We start from the raw sequence: 17,171 nt of genomic DNA, 5'->3' as shown, positions 1-17,171 counted from the left end.
TAGGTAAAACAAAAATACAAAAAAATTAGGTTGAGTTTGTGTAGGTTCCATTTTGTTGTACTAAAAGTAATAGAAAAATTAATGTGCTGAAAATGATGTACTGATGTGGTCCAATTTGTTGTTGATGTGGCAACAATTTTCTTATTCTCATTAATGATTATTTGAGATTGATACCTTAAATTACCATTTAAGTACATCCTTAGTCAATATAAGATTAATTTAAGACGGTAAAATGATCATTTTGGTTAGATATTTGATTTGAATGTCTAATTTTAGTTCAACTACTTTCTATAAATTTTAAAGATTAAATTATAATTATTATTATCAAGAAAATGCACTATATGAAACAAACCATAAAAATTGAAATTGAACCTTGGAACGAAAGATTTATACCATCCGTACCAATATGAACCGCCATGTTGGTTTAAAAAATGGAAAAGAAAAAGCTCCAAATTGTTTAATTAAATAATTTTAATCATTCACCATAAAAATTTGTTTTTGTTTTAAATATCAAACTCCTGAAATATTTTCAAATATAAAAAAAAATAGATAGTATCAATAAATAGTATCAATTTAAGACAGCATTGATTCATTTTTCTATATTTAGAACCTTAAAATATATCCAAATCTAACAGTCACAACTTGATTAAGTATTGGGTCCATCTTTTATACTCAAATTACAATTAATAATAACGATAAGAGTAACAATTATGTATAAAAAAAAAGGTTAAATTATGAATTTTACCATAAATTGAATTTATTTTTTTTAAAAAAATAAGTATTGGGTCCATCTTTTATACTCAAATTACAATTAATAATAACGATAAGAGTAACAATTATGTATAAAAAAAAAGGTTAAATTATGAATTTTACCATAAATTGAATTTATTTTTTTTAAAAAAATATATTTTTTTCTTAACTCACTTTAAAATTCAATTCAATTGTGTTCCTAATTTCTAGATTATGCCTGTTTTTAGACCTTACGCAACCTAATTACTTTTTTTTTATCCCTATACTTTTAAATTTGTTCAATTTTAGTATATCTATATTTTTAATAAATCTTAAATTTGGTCTCTTGAACATACTTTTTATGGAAATGGCCTAAATAATAATAATAATTTTTTAAATGCTAATAATTTTTTCATTTTTTTGAAAGGGGAAAGAAATGCCTGAAAGTTAACCCAATGGAATAACTTCCAAATGGCAGAGAAAATGCTCTTTTTGCATAAAGCAAAAGGCAGAATATACAAGGGAAAGGGAAAGGGAATAGTAAGCTTATTAAAAATTCCAAGTTATTACAATTGGATGAATTTCAATACCAAATCTTCCATGGGATGGGATTCTTCCTTTTTCCTCATGGCAGTGGCTCTTGTGAATCCCCCAGACGAGACAGGTGAAGATATGCATCTGTTCCTGTGTACAGTTCAATAACAACAGTTATCAACCCGAAAAACGATCATATCGATGACTGTTAGAAATTAACATTTCGAAACTTACTCAGATCAAGAAATTCAACTCATCAATTATTTACTGCCATAGATACAAATACCGTCATCGGTATCAATTTGAGAACTGAACACGAGACACAAACAGGGAGAAACAACCAATTGATCAAGGAACATGAAGCTTGTCTTTATTTTCTAGTCGGATGAGAAATGGTTGGACGCAATGAAATAGGTGAACCGGGTAGAAGAAACAGTATTTACATTACTGTGCTTGAAAATACTGAAATCAACTATGAAAACTAAAGCAGCAAGAATCTATTTACCGTATCCTTCCATGGAGATCATTTGCAGATCCCCGCCAAAATAACGAGCATAAAGACGGCTTATCGGAAGGCCATAACCATAGCCAGCCATTGTCACCAAATCCGCGGTTCCCAGATCTGGATGTTCGTCCAGAGGGTCTTTTGCAGTGGTGTAGAGGTAAGTGAAAATTCTAGGAAGCCCACTTCGGGGTATGCCACCACCCTCATCTGATACCTACAAGTCAGTCATATACACAATTATATTGAAATTCCATTGATAAATTGAAGTCTCTTGTCTTTGGTGATGCACAATAACAATACCTTAATAGTGACATCCTCAATTCCATCAGCAACTATGATTCTAACTGGAGGAGCAACTTTATCAGAATCCATGAAACGCTCTTGCACGGCACGTAACGAGTTCTTAACCAACTCAAAGACCATGAGATGCAAGTGGGTTGGAACGTAACTGAAAAAGTAAACAAAAAATGGAAGATTAGAGTCGATAGCCATGCTCATCTGTAACCACACTAGCAAAAAGTGGCATAAATTCAGCAGAAACACTCGGAACAGAAGATTAAAATCTAGAAAAAGCTTTTATAGTAAACAACATGTGAGCGAAGTCAAAATGAAGAACTTACGGAAATGTAAAACTCGGATCTCCATAGATTTTGATATTAGGGGCACTGCCATACTCACGTAAACAGATTGCACGAGCATCCTCACTAGCGCTCTGCGCAACCTCCACAGGGGACATTTTTGTGTGTATATATCCTACACGGTCAGGAGGGGGATTGGGATTGTGTAATTCCACATGCTGCCCTGAGAAACAATCAAATTTCACAAACCATATGTTAAGCCTCTAGAAATCACAAAATAATGGCATGATTTAGATTTTTCTCCTCCTCCCATCAAAGAAAACTTTAAATTGCATAGACAAATAGAGAAGTGGGGAAGACACGAACGATGGGACTTGGGACTTTTGTCTAAGGAAATTGAAATTTGACCAACCAATGAGCATGCGAATCCCAATTCTTGACATGGTAGAAGCGATCCAAAAACTGATGAATCTCATGAAGATCTAGAGACCCGATATTATTTAGACCTAGGCCTTTCTTCAGCTGTCGAACACCTAAAGCCATCGTTGGAACCACATTGTTGTGTCTCACCTTAATTGCTTTTATCATTTGTGTAAACTCTTTTTCATCATCTGAACTCTTTATCTCGGGAAAGGAACGAAGGTCACGGAAAGAATCGACATACCAGTCTCGAACCTAAGAAAACATTTAGAGAAAAGTAGAATAAGTAAAAGGATGTGCTGAAAATATAACATACAGAATTCTGCCTTTAAATATACCGTGAAACTCTAATATGAAACAAATGGACTACTGATTGGAAAACCAGTTCAAAAATTTTTTTTTTTTTTTTTTTTTGAAGATTTTGGTTAAAGAACTTGTACACGTTCACATTATTGTATACTTGTTTTTTTTTATATCCGTGAGTGTCGGGCCAACTTACGCATACCTCAACTAAATTCACTAGACATCCCACCTGACCTTACAATAAATGAGTGTCAAGAAAACTCGTAGGCTATTAAATCGTAGGTGGTCACGTTATTATGTACACTGAAATCAATATTCAGAAAACATGATATTGACTCTTGAGATGAACAATAATTTCATTTTTCTGAACCAGAAAAATCTTAGAACAACTTCATAAAACAATTACAATAAAATAATTTCCCAGAACTTTTATTCTAAAAAGCAGAAAACAGTTTTGGTGACAGTTCCCAAACAACCCCTAAAACATTTAAACATGTCATTAATCATGCAAGTACTTTTCTAGGAAAACATGCCCCCAATGTAGACTTTATATAAAATAAAACAAAGATTCGAACTCTTAAAAACAATATTAAAAAACAAGAAGTAGCAGGAAACAGTTAACCAGCAAAAGCACTTAGGATGTTTGAATCAAAAGGGAATCTTCTAAACAGCAACGAATGGAGAATTAAATAATTGAACAGAATTTAGACAACTGCTCTCACTGAGTCACTATATAATTAAATCAAACATGAACAGTTGTACATCCTAAATTAGAAACTTCAAACAAACAAGTAAATTACAAACACAACAACAGTCTCTTAAGAAAATTCACAAGAAATGATGATCAGAAACCAAAAACATTACATCAATTACCAGATTCCTAATCCTCAGACAGAAAATCCTCATAAATTCAACAATTCAACAAAATGGAAAGCAGATATAAGGGGAAACAAAAATAGAAGAGGAAGGAAAAGAAAAACACCTTCAAAACGGCAGGTTTCACAGAGAGGCCATAAGGAAGATTCTCAAGTTCAATAGCCCTTCTAGCAATCCGAATTGGAAGCTCCTTATGAAGAAACTGAGCAGAAATGAGCAAATTCTTGGGAGTGGGCTTCGAACCAAACTCCATCATGTATCTTAAGCTAACCCCAGTCTGTTTCATACAACCCCATTTCTGAACCTCGTCGATCAGGCTCTTGGAGAAGGTTTCACAGAGCTTTTTAGCCGCCATGGCTCAAAGAAGAAGCCCAAAAGGAAAAACCCACGAAGGAAATGGATGAAAGAACCGGCATGCAAACCAAAAACTGGAAGACAAAAGCAGAGAAGAAGGAAGAAGACGACGAGGAAGTTAACGAGTGTGTTGTTTTTTTGCTTGTTTTGGTAGAATTGCCTTGTATAAAGGAATTAACGAGGCAGTTGATTTTCTTCTTCTTCTTCTTCTTCTTCTTCTTCAGAGAGAATTGTTTAGGGTTGGAATTTAAAGCAGATCGTAATAATGGATGCGCAAATTGAAACAGGTGGACAGATGAATTGGATTTGGGGCTGTGATTGTTGCTTCTTTCGGACTAGTTCTTATACAAAAAATAGAAATTGGTTTTTCTTTTCAATATGAGAAAATAAATACTTTTATTTGTGTGAATATATATATATATATCATCACCTAATAAAAGGCTACATGTGTCAAAGCTTTTTTAAATTTTATTTTTCCATGGATTAGATAGATGCACATAATCATTAGACAAGTTTACTTTGGCTATTGCCCTATATGTTTAGTGCATATTATTGGGTAATACTTGGATGCCATTTTTGTATATCTTTTTTCACTACTCACGTAAAAAAATATTAAAATATTCTAAAAAAGAAGAAAACAAAATTTACCACGTGACAAATTATGATTGAACAATTTGATGGAATGCACAAAGATAGGTGTTGTCCCACATGCACCTAAGTATTTTTCTATTTAAATTTTCAATATTAAAGAATTACATCAATTATCGCTTATTTTAAATTTTTTTATTTGTGATTTGTTAATCACTAAACTAATTTTAATTTTTATCCTTGAACTTAGGTTATTAATTAATCTTTACCCTAAATTCTAGATGTTATCAAATGTAATTTTTAAATTTAATTTAATTTGTAGCTTTGATTCAACTGTGTGGTAAGTTGATTAAACATTTCACTTGTTTTATTAGATGTTGAATTGTTAAGTAAGTAATAAAAGAAATATATGAAGAGGAAACGATTTTAAAAAAAATGTCAAGATTACTAACATGAGTGTAGTTTAATTGACATCGTGTTTGTACTATCAATCTCGAGGTTAGAGGTTTGATCTCCCCTTATTTAATATAATACCTTTACAAAAAAAAATGTCCAAAGACCAAATTTAATGAACAAACAAATAATAATAATAAGGGAAACTATAACAAACAGCCCAATTAGTCAAAGTATCTACTAATATAGCACTTTTTAAAAATAATGGCATATATGATACATATTCACCGATTAGGTTTATTATTATTATTATTATTATTATTTTTTCATTTTTCCTTGCATGTTTGTTTCCAACTCTTCTCCCTCTCCTCCAACCGCCGCCACCTCGTATTCTCTATATGCTTCACTTCTTTTTCTTTGGCCTTGTCCGAACCACCACCGGATCCTACCTCAATCGAATCATCGTTCTGTGAAGTCGAGGGTTTTGATTTCATGAAATTTCTCAAATTAAAAGCTACCTCTCATTAGCTATTAGTGATAGCAATTAATAACACATTTCTCAAATTGAAGTCTATCACTGATAGTAATTAGCCGTGACATTCACGGATAGCAGCTAAACAAATGATAAGACATTCCTCAAATAAAAAATTATCACTAATGGTAGCTATTAGTGAATATCACTTATAGCAACTATCAGTGATATTCAATGATAGTAGTATCGTTGATAGCAATTATCAATGATAGCAACTGATAACACATTTTTCAAATTAAAAGCTATCATTGATATTCACCGATAGTAGATATCAGTGGCTATCATTAATAGTTACTATCGTTGATAGCTTTCAACTTGAGAAAACGATAAAGAAGCACGTGAAACGGTGGTCTGGGTATGGACTTTTTAGTCTTTTATCAATTTTTGTGTTATATATGCAATTATTTTATCTTTATACTATATTTTCCATTATTTTATGCTTCAACTCCACTTATCCAACTAGTCCTAATAATAAGAATAATAAGACTCAACCCAACTAAAACAAATTTGTAATGTAATATTTAAAAAAAAAATAATTAAGAAAATTCATTGGTTGTTTGAAATTTGCAATGACTTATTCAATCAAGTATATGAGTAAAAAAAATATTTCCCATAATATAAATAGATCTTTTTTACGCCTACTGCGTGCAATATTTAGTTTGAAATTAATATATTTACAATATTTTTTAAAATAAATCTTTAAACTTGAAAAAGTAGTGAAATTAATACATTGTCGAAATCAAATTTTAAAAATACAAACGGGCCAACTAACCAAAACAAATAAACTCAATTAAATATAGAAATGCCCAAAATAAGAATACACAAAATAAATAATTAAATCAAACCACAAAATCAACACAAGTAAGAAATAGCTTAAACTTAATAATAAATATGGTTAAATCAAACCACAAAATCAACACAAGTAAGAAATAGCTTAAACTTAATAATAAATATGGTTAAATCAAGCTTAAAAAATGTCAAGACATAACCAGAAAAAACCAATACCCACCAAAGTAATCTCATCCAGCTAATTGAATATTTATAATAAAATCAATGCTTTTTTTTAAAAAAAAAACGAAATTTAAGATTAAAAAGAAACGAGTAAAAGTATTAATTCAAGCGGACACTTAAAAATTTATATTTAAATTGGATAACGATTTGGTAGTTATTTCTGTTTTAAAATTTTATTCTTGTAGATATTTTTCTTGTGATTGAATTATTTGAATTTTTATTAAAATTCCAAATAAAAAAGGTTTCTGAAAATTCTATATTTTTTTAATTTTTTAAATTTGGTTTAATTTTTAAAAATATTGATAGAAAATAGATAATATAACCTATAAGCTTATAGGTAAGAGTAGTGTTTAAAAGATTAGTTAATCGTCAAACTGAACCTAACTCAATTGACATATATGTGTGTTAATAATCATGAAATTTGTGGTTCGAATTCTCCATGCTCCAATTGGATATGATTATAGTGATCGTCCACATCCAAATTTATGTTATTATTTGGGAAAAAAAATACTAAAAGTACCAACCATGTTTTTGAAAAAGAAGTTTCCGGAAACAACTCTGAAAAAGAGAGGTTGATATCATTGATGTTTTTGCCATTCACTTCAACCACTCTTCAGATAAAATCTAAAAATATTGAAGAAAAAAAGAAAATTATAATTTCATGTGGTAAATTGTGACTAGATAATTTAGTGGACAACAAAAAGAAGGATGCAACTCGAATATAGGGAAAATCTATACTTAATTTGTTCATACTAGAAATTTGTCTTCATAAATAATTCTTTTTATGTTAGTGAATCCTTGATTATGTTTATAAACATGATGACGTGATAAGCAATAAATAATTAAAAATATATCATATTTTTGTGATCATCCGAAAAAACTTTTAATACTATTACCTTAAAGTTAGTTCTCTCGACAATTAAGTGGGTCAATTAATATTAATGTAACATCATATGATATTTATGAAAGCAAATTTTAAATGTCGAGTAATTCTTATATGCTTTAAAGGTTTTTTCTTTTTTTTTTTTCAAAATGAGAACGCACGTGTCAGAAGTTAAGAGGCCACGTGGGAGTGGTGGAGAAGGTGGGAACATGCAATGCATTGGAGTGGAGGGATGGGCTGCGGAATTATTCCACAGATTTCACGTTCTTCCTTTTTTTTTTTTTTCTTTATTATCATTTTCTTTATTTATTTATAAATTTCTATTTCGTATAAATTTTTCTTTTTAAAAATTGCCGATTTTCATTATGTCCGTTTGATCACATGAGTAGTGTTTTACACAGCGCAACAAAATATAATGTCCGATTTTAAAATATACAACAACAATTATGAATTTAATTTAATGGAACATACATCAATAATTTTATAACAGTTTTTTCCTTTAATTATTACACATCCTCCCCTATTTTTTTAATCGTTATTGTTGAACTCAAGTAAAAGGATCTTTTTAAATATAAAAATTAGTTAAAAATATTTACACTTTTTGCTTTAAAAGTAGAAGTACTTTTCAAATTTTACGCCATTTTTACTGTAAAGTCTAAATATTTTTAGATTTTTTTTATTTATAAGAATTTCCCTAATGTCTACCTTTGTGACAAAATAGTAACTATGTAGTCTATATTTTAAATTTTCTAACAATTTATTTCATGTTGTGAAAAAATTCATCAACTAAATTTAGTTTTTTTCAAAAATAAAAAAATAAAAAAATATATATTTACACAAATAATAAAATTTAATTATAATTGTGATAGACATTATTATCAATGTTCATCATAAATAGATGGTGATAGAAGTCTATCAACGTCTATCCATGATAAACTGATATAAATCTATCATTGTTAGACGGTTATAGAAATTTATTTGTCTCTATCAATATTAGAAACTAATAGAAATCTATCATTCACAGAGACTAATAGAAACTATCAATGATAAAAATTGATGGAAGTCTATCATTGATACTATCAATGATAGAAACTAATACAAGACTATCACTGATAGACGTTGATAGAAGCCCACTGATAGAAGTCTATCAGTGTCGATAATTTTTTGTTTTTTGTCATCTCTATAAATAATTTGACATTCTTCTTATCTGTGATTTTTTTTTTCGTATCAAAAAGTAGTTTTAATTTTTATCAAGTAAAAACTTCAAATTTTTAGGCTATAATCACATTTGAACCGAATTAGTTTATAAATCATATGTAAGAAACTTAATTAAATGTTAATAATATCTTAGTGCATAAATTAAACACAAACTTAAGAGGATTAAATTTGTAATTTTAAAATTAAAATAAAACTTCAAAAGTCAAAACTAATTTCATTTAAAATATAGTTAAATCTTTTACAAAATTTAGAACTTTATTAGTTAAATCTTTTAGAACTTTAAATCTAAACTCTCCAACCAAATTTAGAACTTTCAGATCCCGCCATTTCATTCATTCGATGTCCTTCACTTTTAGAAATTAATTAATTTTTTTCTTTTCACTTATCTTCTTTTAAGTCTTCGATCCCATTTATTTAAAAAAAACAAAAACAAAAACATCCAAAATCTTGACTAGATTTTGAATACCCAAAGCATTTTGATATCCCTTTGATAACCATTTATTTTTGTTTATGAAAATTAAATCTATGAACACTACTTTCACCTCAAAATTTCTTTCTTTGTTATCACTTTTCACCAATGGTTTAAAAAACAAAACCGAAATTTGAGGGAAAAAAATAGCTTTCAAAAAGTTATTTTTATTTTTAAAATTTAACTAAGAATTCAAGTATTGTACTTTAAGATGTAGAAATGTGAGTAAAATAAGCTTAATTTTCAAAAACAAAAAATAAAAACCAAATGGTTATTAAATGGGACCTAAAAAATAAATAAGTAAAATATTTTTTTTAAAGGACTATATAGTATTGATGGATCAAAGACTGCAAAATTTACTTACTGCTCCAAATGAAAGGTCTGGCTCATCCAAAGAATACAATTACATGACTTGGTTAAAAGAATTGTCCTAAAGTATTACATTCAAATAAAGAGCCCATTGTTATATGCCAATAACAAGCCTCCCTGTCCCAATCCAATATCTATATTCCATGTAGGAGACAAGCCACAAAATCAAATGAATTCATAATTGCCTTCTAAACCTTACAAAACACCTCGTCTCATCTTTTATATATCAAAACAACTTGCATTTAATATTTTCCTATTCACTTCTTTTTTTTTCCTTCCTATTGATTCATATTCATATTTATATATCACTACTGATTGTGACTACCAACCTGCATGCGACCGATATGCGACAACCTTGATGATGCAAGTAAAGGTGCCTCTTCATCGACATTCATATCGGACGAACCATTTCCACCATTGCCATCATTGATATTTGGAGTGAATATATCCGACGACTTCTTCTCTAACTTCCAGTCCTGTACTAGGCATCAAAGTTCCAGTTAAGAAAATATTGGAAGATTGGTGAAGGCAACAAATCTGATAGTAATTTTACACGGCAGATGAAAAAGGAAAGCAAGTAAAGTTACACTCTTCAGCGTTCATTCCAACACTGACCAAGATCGTCACCTCTCAAAAAGGTCTATGAGATTTCTGAAACTTTAGTCAGTGTAATCAGAATGACAAGTATGCTTAAAGTTTGCATATCATTTCCGGTCTAATAGTTTAGTCTTACAGGTTAAATCCATAGATCTACTTGCCAGAATCATCCAAGGGAAAGGGAAGAAAGCAACCCTCTAAATACTAGCCAAGAGAATCTAGGTCTTTTGTTTAAAGATGCAAAAGTGTCCCATTAAAAAAATGGCGAAAAACAAGTCACTGCTTTGTTTTATATAGGAAACAGAGAATATTATACTATCCGGATTCTTTTCCATCGGAAGGGTACAAAAGGAAACATCAAAGAACAAAAGATTTAATAAATGGTCCTGACAAATCTTCATAGCTTTATTAATATCTACATAAATGAGTTTTTTAGAACGAGGGCCACTGCGGAAAGTTATAATTACAAGTATCACCAAGGTAACTGGGCAGTAACCTAATACCAATTTATAACTATAAAGCACAATTCCCAGGCCGGAACTGCAATGTATGATATAACAAAAACTTGCAGCAACCCCTAAAATTTAGCATAAGATATAGCTCAATCAACTTTCAAGTCGAAATATGAGATGGCATTAAGGTAATGTTTTTGTCTAGTTCCTCTATTTCATGGTTATAAAATAACATAATTTTCTATTAATTTAACCAAAAAAATTCACAATGAAGGAATCCCATAGACAAGTACTGTAAAACAAATACGTTCTCACCCAAAGCTAAAAAGATACACAATCCATCAAATACTCGGGAATTTTGTTCTTTTCCAACAATACTTAGGAATTTCAATTTTATACATCTCGTTCCCATGTAAATCATGAACTGAATCAAGCAGCAGGTAAGAGTTCAGTTCATAATTTCCCTTATCCTTAATAAATACTACACATCTGGCCTAAAGAAAAACTAAAGCTCCAAAAGATATTATAAGAATGATGCAGACAACAATGACGACAAGAAAAATATAACAGTCAGCCGAATATATGATACATTAATACTTCTTCCGGCACCTAGAACTGTAATGTTCTCCGAGTTCCGACAGACTTTAAACTTCTAGCAAAATTCCAACCTCCTATTCCTAGCTTATAAAAACAACAGACAAGGAAATATGGAATATTTCCACAGTCACTGAACCTAAATAGATACTTAAAGGAGGCTTAACCGACTAGGATTTTAATAAAAATAATTTATAAAAATCCTAGATTTGACCATTCTGTTTCAGCTATTGGTGTTGGATAGCAATCTTCAACCTCTCAACCAACCTACGGATCAAGGAAGTTGACGTGAAAGAAAGACCTTTCTCAAGAGGCTTACCAAGATACAAGAAACCATAACTCAACCAGCTATTGGTGTTGGATAGCAATCTTCAACCTCTCAACCAACCTACGGATCAAGGAAGTTGACGTGAAAGAAAGACCTTTCTCAAGAGGCTTACCAAGATACAAGAAACCATAACTCTCAGCACTCAGGGATCTGGAAACAGGAAGCCCATAAGAAAGAAAGATCTTTCTGAAGGATGCTTATTTTAGGTGAAATTTGTACGCCTGATATTCATTCCAAGAACCCATCATTATGCTGCCATTTTCCTTTATTATGTGGCTAAGTAATACAAACTGGGATATTCAAAGCAATCTGTTATTTCCTGCACTTAAACTACCATGTCGTTGACATAAGCTTTAAACAAATTTGGTCATGCTCGGTACAAAAAGGGAATATTATCTTACGTGAACATGATCTGTTTTATAGGCTATATCTCTGTGCCTCAAGTTCTAAACATAGGAATATACTTGACTGTAAATGGAGCAGCTCTGATGTGGATACCACTTCAAATGAAAAGCTAGAATCTTGTGGGAATCAGCTGTTGTGGCTATAATTTTGGAATTGTGAATGAAAGAAATCGTAGGAATTTTGCTGATACTTAGAGTTGAATCTGTGAGGGGTGCATTATCAATTTTTTTTTTGCGCTGGTTGATGTCTTACTTCCCCATCTCTCCTAACTTATTTTCTAACTAATTGTTTCCCACCTAAAAAGATTGACACTTTTAGTACCACATAAAATCTATGAAACATTGCATCCAGTGGAGAAGGAACCCAAACTACTTTGTATTAAAACAGCCATGTGATATGAATAACTGAGAACCCCAACCTTAATGATTCTGTCTGGAATGCTTTCAGAAGATAATTGAGATGCACGAACATCCTTGACCTTTATGTAATTATACATGAGAACACCACACAATGCTGCATCAAGAGAAGGATTGGTAAATTGAAGATCACGTTAAACTAGTAAAACATAATAGGAAAAAGAACCTCCACTTGACAAGGATTACCGATTGCATAGCCAATGATATTCAGCCCTGTTATAGTAGATTCGGGAAATATGACTGTTGAGAGGGCTATTAGTATCCAGTCCTTGAGAACACCAGCAACTCGAATAGTAACTGCTCCAGTTCTTCCAATTACTAAGAAAATAGAGAAGTTCAATGCCAAGGCACACAATGCGTTCGAAAAAAAGATCCAGAAGTTGAACTGAATTTGAGTAACTTGCATCTCTGGCTTCTCCAACAGGTACCAAGGAACAAACAGGAAAACAAAACTGCATGTATCAAACACAAAAATTGACCACCATTAAATTAAACTCTAGCCTTTGCAACATTTATGTCGTTTCCCAATGAAAGATTGTTATTATTTAATCATAACAAAATCTTAAGAATCCCAATGACACAACTACTTCCAGTCAAGAGACATCATACTACACTATACCTGCATGGAGCAATGTAATATAAGCTGGTGATAGGATTTAGAGTCAAACCCTTCTTTTGCAGAAGGACCTGCGTCAAGACCAGCCTGAGAGCCTCTGCAAAGATACCCGTGACCTGGTAAACTGTACCTACTACATTAAAATGGATCTCTCCATATGAGGAAACGACAACCCCAACACTGACCAGCACCATGTTGAAGAAAACGTCACACCTTAACTTGTCGGTACCACACACAACAGCCATAAAAAATGTGGCCACTGGCACTGAAATGTCAAGTTTAAATCTAGTTATTTTACATTTCTAAGGAGACTCATTCTGGAAGTAAGAAAAAATATGAAGTTAAGCCACCATACTTAAAGCCTTAAGCATCTGAATGAAGGCCACAGATATATGTAAGTAGGCAGTGTTACCAAACCTGAAATACCAATACTTAGTAGTTAGTGATAAACCATTGTGAACATGACACTCAGGGCACTGGTCCTCAAACAATCTTACAATATAGTATGAAGATCATTACATCAAGTGCGCGTAAGCTGGGCCGGGCACTCACGGATATCCAATAAACAAAAAAAAAAAAAAAAAAAAAAAAAAAAAGAAAAGAAAAGAAAGAAAGAAAGAAAGAAAGAAAAACCCTTTTCATATTAAAGCCAGTTAGTAACATTTGCATAAAACCTCAGATATATGCTAGCTTATCCAATGAAAGACACAAGAAAATGCCTAAGCATGAGACGAGTGGACACGTTTGCTTGAGCTAGAAATAAAAACAGAAATAAAATAAAAAGTAAAAGTTTATTAGCCATCACCAATAGAACATTATAATTCATGAAACCAACGTATCAGATAAACATCATTTACAAAAAACAAAAATGATATCCATCCCTTCTAAATAAGAACTCTTCCATGTACTGTTACAAGAGAACTAATTTTACAACTTTACTTACCAAAGACTTGACGCAAAAAATGCACTAATTGGGATGACACACGTTGCATATCTGTCCAACAAAAAAGATATTACACATTAAAAACAGATAGAAATTACACAGAATTTCTGCAAAAATCAATTATCCTGCAGCTTTTCATTTCTCAGAGAACTTACATTTCAAAAGTCATTTTGACGGGAGATACAACCTGCAGATTTGGGATCAACATTAATTACTCTAGCTACTCAAATTTGGAAAAGAATAGATTAACTGAGGGATGGAAAACGAATGAAGTGTGCAATCCAAAACACACAAGAACTTTATATTGAAGCATTGCTGCCTGCTGGACATTACTAGTTGTCACAGACTGAAAATTGTGTAGAACTTTCTAATACTTATCCACCAAATATGCTAAAAAGAGGCTACCTCTAAGGAAGACAAGGGACAGTTACTAACACCCCATTTAACAACCATCTCTGTACCAAGGGAATTGAATTTGACAAAGAACAACCAGTGAATTGAAGAAAGCCCCTAAAACTCAGATATTGAGTTCAAGTAAAACCATACCTTGAACACACGAACAAGAAAAAATGCAACAGCACCAGAAAACCCCATATGAATCATTGTAAGTGTAATAGGCAAAGGAAAATTGAAATATTTTGGGGAGAGCACCCACTGCAATATTAGAAGAGCATATAGAAATAAGCATCTAATGAGAATTAAATCGCAGCAGAAAGCCAACAACTAAGCATTAAGTATGGTTATACCTTAAATTAAGATCTGAAATAGTTAAATCAATAATGAAAACTGGACTAAATTTTAAATCTGATCAATAAAGAGGAAAAACCGATGTCAAAATACCTTGTTGTACAAAATAACTCCAGATGACAGCAAAATGTAGATGAGAAGATACAGGTAAGTGAGCACAAGTGGTCTGTTGATCATTTTGGCGAATAAAAACTTTCGCTGGCTGATCTAACAGGTGAGTTCCGTCTCTAAAACTAAACTATCTTTACCACCTCTGTCTATGATCTGAAGATAGAGGCATCTTCTATCAAAACCCTGCAGTCGAATTTCATCTTCTAGGCTATACAACAGGGTTTATTGGTTAAACCGACAGGTGCAATGCATACTGTACTGTATATCCATACAGGACAGCACCTAAAAAACAAACCCCATAATTAAAGAAAAGAACAAACAAAACCCCAGATACATTACAATCTATCCATAGAAAAGACATTGAGAGTTAAGAACCAACACGATTTGCTAAAATCATAAATCAACCACAACAATAAGAATGAATCATGAACAAGAACCAAAGTCAGGGGATAACTCATATGTGATGCAAAAGTGATCTAAGTGGGAAACACAAACAGAACCCAAATTCGAGTAGATGTGAAAGAATGCAGCAAAAACAAGTGACGGAAATTAAAATGCAACAGGCAGGACATCAAGAAAACACACCACACAGCAAAACGCGATGAAAGACGAAAGAAGGAAGAAGAGGGAGTTACCAAAACAACGGGATCGAGGCGTAGGCGGGAATCTGAAAGAAGAAAAATGCAGAACAGTAGCAATAAACCCTACTCGGCGGTGAGAAAGAAGAGGATGCAGATGGAGAAATTGGGGGAAATGGAGAACTGGGTCAGTGCAAAAATGGAGGAAGAGAATGGAGACTGGAGAGGAGTGAGGAAGAGAGAGTTAATGGCGTCTCTGGTGGGTGAAGAACTGGTGGATCCGTATGCTGTAAAAAGTGCATTAATGGCTTCTGGATTTCGAAGATACAAAAACAGAGAATACAATATTTTTTTTCCTGCCTCAATTTTTTTTTTCTTTTTTTCTTTTCTTTTTTTTTTTTTTTTGCCAAAATGGACCTTTAAAATATTATCCACATGTGATTTTGAGTTTCAAGAAATTAATTTTTAGAATAAAGATAGACCTCAATTCAATTAATTTTTTTTTTAAAAAAATAATGTTGCAATCCTTTCAAATTTTTTATCGAAAAGATTATTTTTTTAAAATTTCATTATTGTAATAGTTTTTATTTTTTTTAAGTAGATTATTCTATTTCTTTATTGAATGACATGACAAATATTTTGATAATTCAAGAGTCGTATCTTTAAACGATGAAAAATGAATGAAATTAACCAATTTTCGCTTAAAATTTGATAATAAATTAAAATTAAATATAATGATCATCTCCAAAATACTGAATCATAATTTAAATTAATATAATGATATTTAATAGCAATCAATGTCATTTAAGTAATTCACAATGTATAATATTTCACAATCCATTCATTAAATTTTCAAACTTTAAGATGAGTTTAATTTAATGATTTTTTTTTTTTTTAACTTTCCACCTTATGTTATGAAGTTTTTACATGTTATTAAATATATGGATTTATTAGATATAAAATTGACTTCTCACCTTATGACAAAGGTTTAATTATTTAACATGAGAATGTAATTTTAAGAATTTATTAGACACTTTAAAATTTATAAATTTATTAGACATAAAAGCTCATTGATCTATTAGACTTTTTTTTTTTTCTTTTTTTTTAGATTTAGACCTATCAAAACAATTCTCAAAATTTTTAAGGACTAAATTGATAAATTGATTAAACCCATATGATGTAAAAATATATTTATAAGATCAACTCATGTAGTTTGTATATTTGTTCCTCAGCTGGATTTTCCAAAGTATAAAATAAATTAGAATTTGGATATATTTGGTTAGGTTTAAGTGGTTTTATGATTGGTTGAAATCGAGTTAGTTGAGAAACACTTTTTTTTTTCTCGAGTCAAGATTTTCATTCTTCTTTTTGGTACAGCAATTGTGAAAATAGGAAATCAAACCTTCAACTTATAGAAAAGAAAGTCATGTCATTTACGATTGAGCTAAGCTCACTTTGTCCAGCATGTTCATTCAATAATAAAAATAAAAGAAAATTTTTCATACATAGAAAAAATGTCAAACTATTTTTAGAAATAGCAAAAAAACGCATAGATAGACAGTCATAGACTTCTGTCAATGTCTATCACATAGTATCAATGATAGACTTCTATTCATTTCTAT

The 17,171-nt window shown here is 31.0% G+C and overlaps 2 protein-coding genes across 2 annotated transcripts; both read right to left on the bottom strand.

The window, feature by feature from the left end:
* Positions 1–1,176: 1,176 nt before the first annotated feature.
* LOC120082812 (pyruvate dehydrogenase (acetyl-transferring) kinase, mitochondrial-like) lies at positions 1,177–4,705 on the bottom strand. Its single transcript, XM_039038169.2, has 6 exons — positions 4,052–4,705; positions 2,759–3,021; positions 2,389–2,569; positions 2,069–2,216; positions 1,769–1,982; positions 1,177–1,413 (listed from the first exon to the last, which is right to left on the bottom strand). The coding sequence occupies exons 2-6, from the start codon at positions 2,820–2,822 to the stop codon at positions 1,355–1,357; spliced, it is 666 nt and encodes a 221-aa protein (XP_038894097.2). The 5' UTR covers positions 2,823–3,021; positions 4,052–4,705; the 3' UTR covers positions 1,177–1,354.
* A 5,020-nt stretch (positions 4,706–9,725) lies between these two features.
* Positions 9,726–15,946, bottom strand: LOC120092571 (putative sugar phosphate/phosphate translocator At1g48230). The gene is made up of 10 exons (XM_039050700.2): positions 15,607–15,946; positions 14,954–15,253; positions 14,660–14,767; positions 14,269–14,300; positions 14,114–14,164; positions 13,526–13,587; positions 13,174–13,435; positions 12,741–13,006; positions 12,557–12,651; positions 9,726–10,238 (listed from the first exon to the last, which is right to left on the bottom strand). Exons 2-10 carry the CDS (start codon positions 15,035–15,037, stop codon positions 10,071–10,073), a joined length of 1,128 nt encoding a protein of 375 aa, XP_038906628.2. The 5' UTR covers positions 15,038–15,253; positions 15,607–15,946; the 3' UTR covers positions 9,726–10,070.
* Positions 15,947–17,171: the final 1,225 nt, after the last annotated feature.

This window comes from Benincasa hispida, chromosome 1 (genome assembly GCF_027475165.1).
Source record: "Benincasa hispida cultivar pf3 chromosome 1, pf3_genome.v1.1, whole genome shotgun sequence".
In the NCBI taxonomy this organism is placed as follows: Eukaryota; Viridiplantae; Streptophyta; class Magnoliopsida; order Cucurbitales; family Cucurbitaceae; genus Benincasa; species Benincasa hispida.
Note: the sequence above shows the minus strand (reverse complement) of the source record. Positions and strands in the feature narration are given on the sequence as shown.

Excerpts from the sequence above, each read along its gene's own strand:
- LOC120082812 (XM_039038169.2), bottom strand. The coding sequence starts at position 2,822 with ATGAGATTCATCAGTTTTTGGATCGCTTCTACCATGTCAAGAATTGGG. Across the intron at positions 2,217-2,388 it reads GATCCGAGTTTTACATTTCC|TTACGTTCCAACCCACTTGC; the intron begins GTAAGTTCTTCA and ends TTACTTTTTCAG. Across the intron at positions 1,414-1,768 it reads GATCTCCATGGAAGGATACG|GAACAGATGCATATCTTCAC; the intron begins GTAAATAGATTC and ends AACTGTACACAG.
- LOC120092571 (XM_039050700.2), bottom strand. The coding sequence starts at position 15,037 with ATGATCAACAGACCACTTGTGCTCACTTACCTGTATCTTCTCATCTAC. Across the intron at positions 13,436-13,525 it reads TCAGATGCTTAAGGCTTTAA|TGCCAGTGGCCACATTTTTT; the intron begins GTATGGTGGCTT and ends TTGACATTTCAG. Across the intron at positions 10,239-12,556 it reads TTCCAGACAGAATCATTAAG|GACTGGAAGTTAGAGAAGAA; the intron begins GTTGGGGTTCTC and ends TGCCTAGTACAG.